The sequence below is a fragment of the Rhineura floridana genome, chromosome 22 (assembly GCF_030035675.1).
Source record: "Rhineura floridana isolate rRhiFlo1 chromosome 22, rRhiFlo1.hap2, whole genome shotgun sequence".
Taxonomy (NCBI): Eukaryota; Metazoa; Chordata; class Lepidosauria; order Squamata; family Rhineuridae; genus Rhineura; species Rhineura floridana.
This window is the reverse complement of record NC_084501.1, coordinates 13,578,848-13,589,598: the sequence shown is the minus strand read 5'-3', so window position 1 is coordinate 13,589,598 and position 10,751 is coordinate 13,578,848. Positions and strand designations below refer to the sequence as shown.

Here is a 10,751-nt window from a genome sequence, read left to right as displayed (position 1 = left end):
GAAATCACACCCGCCCACCCAAAAAATTTTTTACAGGCTCTATACTTTGAAATTTAAAATTCTTTTAAGATTTGGGTTGGATTTGACGGTGTTCAAAATCTATTTCAGCTCCAGTTAGTTCCTATGTAAGAAGGGAGGCAGTTCCTCTAATGCTGTTGGCTTGGGATTGGTTTGTTTTTTTCCTTCCTGATTCTAGATTTTTTATTTTACAAAAAACCTACTACCACGACAAATCCGGGAGGAAGGACAACTCCATGTAGAAATGTAAGAGCTCCGACAATTAACAGCCGTCGATATGAAATTATATATATATGTATATACGTGCGTGATAGTTTGTATATATAATTTTTTTTACATACATACATATATATGTCCAAACAGTGCAAATGGATGTACATTTCCATATCCAGTTTGTAAGAAAAAAGAAAAATCCTCAGCATAGTCCATCTTTGAACAACAGGAAGGGAGACAAATTAGGGGGGAAAAAACCTCACAACTTTTGTTGGTAAGAAACTGGACTCCCGCCCCCGACAGCTTTGCTGGCTCCCCACCCCAAATTGCTTAACATGAAATTCACAAATGGTATTATTAATGTTTAGTTTTAAGGGCTTTAATACAATAAACCATTTCCCCCCCCTTTTTTTGTTTTTAAAAGTGTTAATTTTCAGGAGGGGGGCGGGGAAGGGATAATATGTTCTGTTTTTGTGTGTCTCTGTGGGTTTGTGTTTTTTTTGTCCATGGCTGCTCGAGGCTAAGTTGCAATGTCTCTGTGATGTGTCCGCATCATTTGAAAGATATTCTGGAAAGAAGACCAAAGACAGAGAGAGAGAGAGAACGCTAAGATACTAAGATGGACAACATACACACACCCTCCCCACAAAGCTAGGCTCAAAAGCCACCTGGGTTTTACAAGCATTCACTTCAACATCCTTGAAGGATCCTTCATGGGCCCCTCTCCAGAGGTGCGAAGCTGAAGGGGCAACCAGCAGCAGGGCGTAGGCCCACAGGCCCGCAGGCCCAGCTCCTGCACTGGATCCATTTTGTGCTGGGGTGATGGACTCTGTGGTTTTTTCTGGGCACAGAAACTACAAATCCCAGGATGCCTGGCAGGAAATGGCACTGCTGAGCAGGCTCGGAAGCACCACTTGGAGCAGGGATGGCAGGGATCTTCTGTGGCTCTCCAGATGCTGCTGGACCCCCAAGGGCAGCAAGCCCAGCAGTCAGGGATGCTGATAGGGGCTGGGAGCCAAGGATGTTCCCCACCACTCCTTGCTTTAGAAAAGAGGCAGGCAAGCCGCCCTCCCCACTGCTGGCTGCCTCTCCCAGTACAAAGTGGGGGAGACTAGCAGGGAGGGCGTGAGGGGCGCAGGGAAGGAAGCCAACTCCCACTTCGAGCCAGATCCGGACCGGAAGGGGACTGGGCCAAGCTCAAAACGGGAAACCCTTTTAGAGCCGGAGATGGGGCAAGTTCACATTTCCCATCCCAGGCACCTTCCACGCACCATGGGAAGCAAGCAGGGCAGAGCACTCCCACTGCCAACCCACGGCTACTTAAGGGTAAGAGAAAATTGCAAAGGGGCGGGGATTCGCACCCCCTCTTACCTTGCTGCACATGTTCTCTTTGCTGCAGTTCTTGTTATCCTTGTCCGTTGCCTCTTCCTCAACCTTTGAATGGAGGGAATTGTTTTACGTCATGTCAAGAGAGAGCACAGAAGCCAACAGAGACCAGGATTTCAGCTCCATCTCTCCCCCTGCCCCCACCCCGGGTGTTTGCTTCTCCAAACAAGCACCTTGACCCCCCCCCCACCCTTGCCAGACTCTCTTTCTTGAAGCGGCCTTCCCTAAACCTGGCCCCCCTCCAGATGGGGTTGGACTGCACCTCCCATCAGCTCCAGCTGGGGATGAAGGGAGATGTCGTTCAAAATATCTGGAGGTGCACCAGGCTGGGGGTGGGGAGCTTGTCTAAGAAGTCACACAGGCACTGGGGGGGCAGCATGTCATTGGCAATGCCAATAATTTTGTTAAAAAAGCAGAGAAGGGCCGCTCCTCCAGCTCCTGGCTTGCCCGCTTCACACAGCAACAGGAATGAACAGATTCTCTGCCCTCCCCTGTCAAGCACCCAGGGGGACCTCTTAGTGGTGGTTGGGGTGGTGCTCCACAGGACCTCTTTTTCAGAATCCTTTGCAATGAGCAAGGGGGTAGCATTGCTGACGAGGCTGCCTGTGTTGTACATTGAGAGAACTGTCTTTTGGGGCAAAAAAGTCTGACACTGTGTGTGTGTGGGGGGCCAGAAACACTCTTTCCATCACCCCAAATTTATTTTTAATTGTTTACCAAATTTAGATCCTGCCCTTCCTCCCAAAGGAGCCCTCCCTGAAGCAAGCACGACCCCTTACCTCTTTCCGCCACTTGAGTTCGCAGAACACCCGCTCAAAACACTCGTGCATGTAGTTAAACTGCGGAGAGGGAGAGGGTTGGGGGGGAGGGAATATATCAGCCATTTCTCAGTCCCTCTTGCTGCTTGGCACCATCCCAGCTGCAACTTCACCCAAATGCCGCTTTCCTCCTCCTCCACGAGGCTCCAGAATGTCAAAGGGCAGGTCCTCCCCGGTGTTCCAAAACCACTGCTAGATATATTGCAACCCCCCCCCGAGGGCCCCACTGCCAGCTCCCCCCAGCCAGCCACACCTCGCTCCCTTCTCCATAGTTCCACACTTACGTAAGGGGTGAAGATTTTGACCCATCGCGGTTTCTTTTCCCCTCGTGCGTATTCAAAGCAGAAAGCCATGCCCTCCTCGTCCGTGTCCCATCGCTGCATCTCATCCCATTCAAAGGCTATTACCTGGTTCTAGAATGAGAGAGAGAGAGAGAGAGGTGGAGAAGAGGGCAGGAGGAAACGAGGCCCGCTGCAGGGGTGGGGAGGGCTTTCTAGCCACAAGAAGAATCCAGGAAGCACCAGGAGAAAAGGGGGAAATTTCGGGGGGGGGGGTGAATGTGAGTTGTTTCCCTAAGCCTTTTTTGTTTTTTTTTCTGAAAAACTGGGAGGAAAAAAACTCTTCCCCCTTAATTTTTTCCATTTCCCCTCCCCCTGGGGTCATTTTTCTGCACTTTTTCTAAAATGCCCTCCCTTTTGAGATGACGCCACCAGAACAGCACACAGCATTCCACCTGCTGCGGCTGCGCCAACTATTTATAAAAGGGTGTCTACAACAGTCCCTTTCCTCATAACCCCTAACATGGAATTTGCCTTTTTCCCCGCCCCCAACAGAATGCAAAGGGGCCAGCACCCAGACGTAGAGCATGTGCAGACGGTTTTACTCTGAATCTGCGATGTCCCCATTTAAAAGATTCCCAGATGGCAAGTGAGGGAGAGCCCTCGGCCCAAGACCCTGGAGAACTGATGCCATGACTACGGCAACATGGATGGCTTGAAAAGAGAAATCCACGGGCGACGATAAGGCTACGCTCTGCCTCCCAATACCAGTCTGCTGGGGATCACAAGTGAGGCGAGTGCTGCTGTTGCACTCAGGTCCCGCTTGTGGGGTCCCCAGAAGAGGCATCTAGCTGGCCATGGTGAGAAGAGGATGCAGGACGAAGCAGTGACAAAGCTCTTCTTACGCTCTTATTTATTTTATTTATTAGTTTTATTTCCCGCCCTTCCTCCCAGTTCTTAACTTTGCATGTCCGCAAAGAGTTGCTACCGCAGGCCTCACCTACTGCAGTGACCCTTCCCAGCCACCCCAGCCAGAGTCCCGGACGCCATCAGACATCCACCGCCAGACACACCCAGATGCCCACAGCCCCTGACCTCCAGCTGGCCCTCCTCGGTGCAGGCATGGAGTTTAAAGTGCTTGATGCTGATGGCTGTGATCACGTGACCCTTCCGCCGCGAGTCACAGGAGCAGTGCGGGAAGATGATCTCGTTGTAACCCTCGCAGGTCCGCAGCATGTTAAGGTACTGGGGGGGGGGGAAGCAACAGAAGGCGAAGAGGATGAGGAGGAGGGAAGAGAGACAAGAGGCTGTTCTACTTGGCAGGTCATGCAGGAACTCTTGGAGAGATGCGCAGATGTGTGCCTTTCACATGCACAAAAGGGGAGATGCTGACGCGACATTAAGGGAAACGGCGCAGGGGCTGATAAATCTGCAGCACATCCGAGCCCGGCTTCCTCCCTACTTTGTAGTTTGATTGACCGACAGTCTAGCAAATTGACGGCTCTCAGCTTTGTCCCTCCCCTACCCACATGCTGCTTCTTAAGATTAATTATAAGTCCCACGGGCAAACGGTTGGCCGCTGTGGGGACAGAGTGCTGGACTAGACCAGACGGGCCTTTGGTCTTACTCACAGCAGGGTTCTTCTTATATTCTTATTTTAAAGTAACGCCTGTACGTTTAGTCGTTCACGGAAGATCAATTATGTATTTTACCTGATTTATGAACTGCTTCCCAACAAAATGTTTGCAAAGTGGTGTACAACAGAACTACACACATACACACACACACATTTACATACACAAAAATATATATATAAAAGGTAAAGGTGTCCCCACACTTGTAGTGCGAGTCGTTTCCGACTCTTAGGGTGACGTCTTGCGATGTTTATTAGGCAGATCATATATATGGGGTGGGATTGCCAGTTCCTTCCCGGCCTTTCACAAATATATATAGTGAACATGAAATGCACACACCAACCTGAGAAAAAACCCGGATCTCAAAAGTATCAAGTTGCAAAATTCTGTATTTTGTACAGAAAAACTTCCTAACTGTTAGAGCAATAGGACAATGGAAAACCAAGGACTGAGGGAGGCGGTGAGCTGTCCAACACTGGAGGCATTCAAGAGGCAGCTGGACAGCTCCCTGTCGGGTATGCTTTAACTTGGATTCCTGCATTGAGCAGGGGGTTGGACTTGATGGCCTTATCAGCCCCTTTCAACTCTATTATTCTATAATTCTATGTACTGTGAACAACATAAAATGAACAGATCACTTTGCTGCTTCTAGCACTTTCCAAAAAGGCAGGCCCTGCAAAGCCCACATTCCAGAATGCCTTGCTCTAACCGGAAAGGAGGACTGCCTTACCATGACCATCTTCCGCTGCTCACAGAGCTTCTGCAGCTGGTAGGACTTCTCCTCAGCTTTGATGTACCCCTTCTTCACGTCATCTACAGCCTGGATGACATAAGCAACATTCAGAGACCAGCCTGGTTTGTCGACTGGGGCGGCCACAAGATTTAACTGCTTTCTGTTTCTTTGTGGCTCAGCTCCCACAAGATCACCTGGGTCTGCCTATACCTCCTTTTGTCACCTTGCCTCCCCTCCCACCAATCTTCGTATCTCCTTCCTGTGCCATGCCGTGCTGGCTCACCATTATGACTTCAAGTTTCCAGTCCTTATGCTTAGAGCTCTCTGCTCCAGAGCAGGGTGTGGGCCAGATCTGTATCTTCCCGTCCCAGGCCGAATTTAACAGGTGAGCAGGACTGCCCACCTGGCAATCATCTGATGTCATTAAGAGACAGGCGACTGACAGCTGCTCATTCCACCAGCGTCGATAACATCCAAGGCCGGCGCACGTGCAGAGATCATCCAAGGGCACCTACCTGGTGGAAGAAATAGGTGGCCGCCAGGTCGTTGTCGTTCAGAAGGACTTCCTCTTCCGTAGTAAAGAGCCACTTCCTGATCGTCAGGCAGGTCCCTGGCACGGCTGAGGTGTAGTTCTGCACGTAGAGTTTGTGAGGGAACTCATTGGGCGCCAGCTTCCGCACTGCATTATGGGCAGGGAACACAGGAGGGGAGTGGGAGTGAAAAGCCCATACCACATACGCAGAGAAAGTTCATGTACTTCACTGGTCCAGATATAAGCCCCCCCCCCCCCAAAAAAAGAGAGCTCTTTGAAAGGATATATATAATCTCTGGTATCATCCCGTGTTTTTTTACAAGCTAAAGAAGACACGCTACCTGTAGACTCGTCTCACTATGAATAACTCACCAGGTGGCCAGCGACACTTGTTGAGAAGTGCAATGATCCTTTTACAAAAACTACCAGCATTCCATGCGGTTCCTGGGGTCTCATCTTAAATTATGGCTTCTCTACTTATAAGGGGGCGATTATAGGCCACACTTAGGTTTTACACAGGTCAGATTTGGGGGGGGAGGCATATATTCAGACAAATACGGTACTTTCTGTAAATCCGTCTTTTCCATAAAGCGCTCACTTAATCTCTCTCCCCCACGTGTCTCTGTAGACAATACCCCAACCCAAAAGCAGTCAAAAAATACCTGAGCGCTCGCTCTCTCTCTCACACACACATACTTTTTATAACCCAGTGCCTCTCCCATCTTTCTCCTCCTCCTCTTTTTTTTCCACACTGGCAATTGTGACCCTGCAACCCCCTTGGGGCAGAGACTGACAGAGACAAATGCTACCGATAAGGACCACCCGATTCCTCATGCTCCACCTCAGTCACTGAGAACTTCCAATAGGGCATTTTTTGTTTGTTCTTCCATGTCCCCGAGGGTTCGGTCAGCCTTAAGAGGAACCAAGCCTTTAACATGGCAGGCCCTGCCCTGTGGAACTCCTTGCCAATGGAAATCCGGCAGAAGAATCCCTGCTTCCTTTCAGATGAAGACTGATTCTGAATATGGAGGGTCCCGTACACTGCTGTTAACAGTCGACAGACCTCTCCTCCTCCTCCTCCTCCATAAACTTGTCCAATCCCTTTTTGAAGGCAGACAAAGAGGCAGCGAGTTCCATAAGTCAATTCTACACTGTACGCAGGAGGAACTTTCTATGGCCTGCCCTGAATCTAACTGCCCAATTTCAATGGGTGACCCCAAAGTACAGCATTACAGGGGAGGAAGAAAACTCATCTACTTCCTCCACAATGTGTATAATTTTCTTCATATAGAGAAAGAGATGATATGGCCTCCCCCACTCAGTGGTCTCTTCTTCTTTTCTGAACTAAACTGCCTCTAAATGCTTGGGCTTTTTCCTCATAAGGGAAGGTGCTGCAACTTGCAATTGGGAAACCTTTGCTAATGCAGAAAGGAGAGAGAAACTGCAATCTTCCACCGGGCCTCATTTCTCACCAAAAGAGTGATTGATCACTTCGAACAAGGCAAAGTAGTTAGCGGTTGCACTGTCCATCCCAACTTTGGCAGCGACAGCCTAGAGTGCGAGCAAATCAGAGGAGGAACAGAGAGAGAGAGAGAGAGAGAGAGAGAGAGAGAGAGAGAGAGAGAGAGAGAGAGAGAGAGAGAAAACAAGTATCAGGCAAATGGGTGTTTTCCCCCTTCAGGGACAACGCCAAGCAGGCTGGTTCGCCTCTGGACACAGGCCTGTCCTTCCAGTGCTGCTAACTCTCAAGTCTGAATCCCGAGGCAAAAGATAGAAGCCCGCACGATTTTCCCCTACACCGCTGAAATGCTTGCTATTTTTGTAACTGGGACTAAGAGGAGCTTCCTCTTGTAAAGTGATTCAGGCTCTGGAGACAACTGGGTCGGCTTCTCTCCTCCAATTTGTCGAGGTTCAATTCCCAATATTAGGGGAGAGACAGGGGAGGGGGAAGAGAAAAGGGGACGGGTTTTGAAGCAAGCAAGGGCTGAAGAGGCTAGCCACGCTGGATTCACCTTCGGAATCTTCCTGCTTGAGAGAAAGAGCCTGTCGTTTTATTCCACATCTGAGGTACTCCCTCCTGGCAACAAGGAAAGGGCCACTAAGAATGACTACACACCCACCTACACACCCTGGGGTGGACAGCGATGAACAGTGAGCCGCACTTCCCCATGTCTCTCGGGGAATACTGGCCACACAGCCGACTCAGCAGCTCACATGCAGAAGGGGAAGGATATGCTTCTGTTTACAGGGCACTGGGGCGGAGAGGGAAGAGGCTAAAAAACCCTCTGCCTCTATCTTGCTGTACTTAGGAGCTGCAGAATTGCGGGGGGGGGGGGAGCCAGATAGGAAGCCCCTTGGGGCCCCGTGTTTGAACAGGCAGGTGGCCAGTTGCTGAATCCTAATGGAAAAAATCCTGTTTTTTTAATGTAAGGTCCAGTGACTGTAAATAAGTTAAAAAAAAGGTACAGAAAGTGAAAATAAGAAAGCAGTAATAGATTATCTAAGGGAAATTGCAGCATTAAGGAAATTCTGCAACACTGGTTGGTGATTAAAATTTAAGAGCCCTCCAATAAAGATGATCAACGGAGTCTCTGAAGAGCGTCCCAAGGAGGACAGTGGAAAGGGGTGTCATCAGGGTTTCTCCAGCCCCCTGCGGTTAAAAACTGCATTAAAAAAGATAGTGCAAGGTCAACTCCAACTCTTTGCTACCACAAGGCATTATTTACAGGAACTTTGTTCCATCTGCCATCCACCCTCACGTCTGTATACTGCTCCCCAAGAGATTCCCTCCTCCTTACCTGGCATTACAAAGGCACATGGTCCACTATTTCACGTACCCCTACGTATTTCTCGGGGAAAGGCGTCCCCTTCTCATGTAGGAGATCCTAGGCTCAATGTCCGGCATCGCCAAGTAGAGCTGGGAATGCCCCCTGCCCAAAACCCTTGACAGCCGCTGCCAGTCAGTGCAGACCAATCTGATCTGTATGAAGCAGATTCCCGTGCTCGTATTTAAATAAGCCCTTGATGCAGAACCATGAGGACTGGAATCTTACTTTGTTTTTAAGGCAAGGGCCGTAGCTCACTAGTAGAGCACCTGCTTTGCATGCTGAAGGTCCCAAGTTCAGTCCCCGGCATCTCCAGGGAGGGCTGGGAATGCCTGAAACCGTTGAGAGCTGCTGCCAGTCAGTGCTGGCAATACTGAGCTAGGTGGACCAATGGTCTGGCTCTGCATGAGGCAGCCGCCTGTGTTCCTGGAAGTCTGCAGAGTCTAGCTTTACAAAACAACAACACAGTACACACAGTCCGAGCCTGATTGTTTCTCTGTCGTCCGTGAGGAAAGGCATCCCCGGGTGCCCCTCCCCTCCTCACCTGATACACCTGGTCCGTAGTGCTGTTCTTTTTGACCCGGACGGTCACTGTCGTGATGTCTGGAAGCGCCACTCTGAGCTCCACGTCTGACACGCCATTGTAGTTCTAGGAGGCAAGGGCAGGAAGCTATAAAGTCAGGAATGATTTCTTTTTAAAAGAAAAAAGGTCACCTCATTCGCTCCAGTAGAAGGTCTATCAATCTGGTTTGTCCAGGCCTCAAGGAAATGATTCTCAACTATGAGGAACTACAAGCCAAATAGATACTCTGTGTGTGTGTGTGCTGTTGTCATTCTAAGTTGTTTTGAATGATGTATTTTAAACTGCCGTAACCTGCCTTGGAACCTCAGGATGAAGGGCGGGTAATAAGTTATGATAATAATAGATGAGGAAAGAGAGCATCAAACGGGATGCATCAAGCCTTTTGTCTCAGGCAGGTGTGGGGAACCTTTGGCCCTCCAGACATTGCTGAACTACAACTCACATCAGCTCCAGAAAGCATGGCCAATGACCAGGGATGATGGGAATTGTGTTTCAGCAACATCTAGCGGGCGAAAAAGTTCCTCACACCTGGTCTACCAGAACCTGGATATCAAACTGGATTCTTTCCTACAATGAGAGGTTTGGAAACTTTAAGACCACCTAAAAGACCACAGGCAGCCACTGATCTGGACAAGCCTTTGGTTCCCACTATACTCCCAGATGAAAGGTGGCTGGCTGGGGCTGCCCAGCGGCACAGGGAAGAGCACTCTGCACATGGCTCGGAGCACTCTTTGCCTGGAATTCCAAATGAGTTCTTGCTGTGACAGTGTGGCTTCTACAAGAACACAAAAGGTCAGATGTGCATGTACAGGCGTGTGCCTTGCAGTCAGTCAATCTACACCTGGTATTGCATGCTCATTTAAAAATCATGACGTTCCCTTCCAAAGAATCCTTGGAATTGTAGGGCTACAACCCCCAGAACTCTTCACAAACGACAGTTCCCAGGATTCTTTGGGGGAAAACATGTGCTTTAAATGTATGGTTTATACACAGCCTATGAACTCAAACACAGAGATATTTCCCAGCTCTCCTGAAAGGCCTGGCACAAGAGAGGAGAAAGTTCTTGCTGAGCTTCTGACAACTCTGCACATGAGGTCTTACTCAGAGAAGCCAGGGATCAAGCCAAAAGCCTTATAAAAGCACTCACACCAGCACCTCCCTCCCCCTGGAGCATTCCCATTTTTTGCTAGCCTACCTCATCCGACTCTGACAAGAACTCCTGCATGATGTCGCTCTCCCCAATGACCCGGATGGAACACACTGTGGAGTGAAGGAGAACGGCTCAGTTAACCGACAGGAAGAGGTCAGAGGGTTTCGAGGGCTCTCAGTCCCCAGGCTGTTTTCTGGGCTTCTGGGAGATTAACGAAGTGGCGGTCCACCCCACTGCCAAGCATAAACCCACACTTGTTTATTCCAACTCCAACCCAACCCAAAATCACATGCCCATAAAACATCAAAGATTTGGGGAAGGGGGTTGATTATATCATTTGGTTGCCAGCTGGGCTCATAATGCACTTATTGTGGGGAGCGGTCTCCCATTCAGGACTGATCCAGCCCACAGCTCCTTAGCTTCATCAGTAGAGCAGGACTGGATAGTCCCCAGCAAACCCCTGTGCCCTCTGCCTTATCCAGACTTCCACACCAAAGCAGAAGCTTTCAGGTTTAGAAGGTAAGTGGTTTCCAGTCCTGCTTGACACCACCAAGCTCCCAAGGAGGGCTGTAGATCAGCTA

At 49.6% G+C, this 10,751-nt stretch overlaps 1 protein-coding gene across 1 annotated transcript in view; it reads right to left on the bottom strand.

The window, feature by feature from the left end:
* Nucleotides 1–296: 296 nt before the first annotated feature.
* SNX27 (sorting nexin 27) overlaps nt 297–10,751 on the bottom strand; it is a 41,048-nt gene continuing 30,593 nt past the window's right edge. The window contains exons 4-13 of the mRNA XM_061606580.1: nt 10,216–10,280; nt 8,982–9,086; nt 7,085–7,163; nt 5,596–5,759; nt 5,078–5,167; nt 3,809–3,958; nt 2,720–2,848; nt 2,397–2,456; nt 1,603–1,665; nt 297–799 (exon numbers count right to left, since the gene is read on the bottom strand). Of these exons, the coding sequence (XP_061462564.1) occupies nt 752–799; nt 1,603–1,665; nt 2,397–2,456; nt 2,720–2,848; nt 3,809–3,958; nt 5,078–5,167; nt 5,596–5,759; nt 7,085–7,163; nt 8,982–9,086; nt 10,216–10,280 (953 nt within the window). The 3' untranslated portion in view covers nt 297–751. The remainder of the gene's footprint in view (nt 800–1,602; nt 1,666–2,396; nt 2,457–2,719; nt 2,849–3,808; nt 3,959–5,077; nt 5,168–5,595; nt 5,760–7,084; nt 7,164–8,981; nt 9,087–10,215; nt 10,281–10,751) is intronic.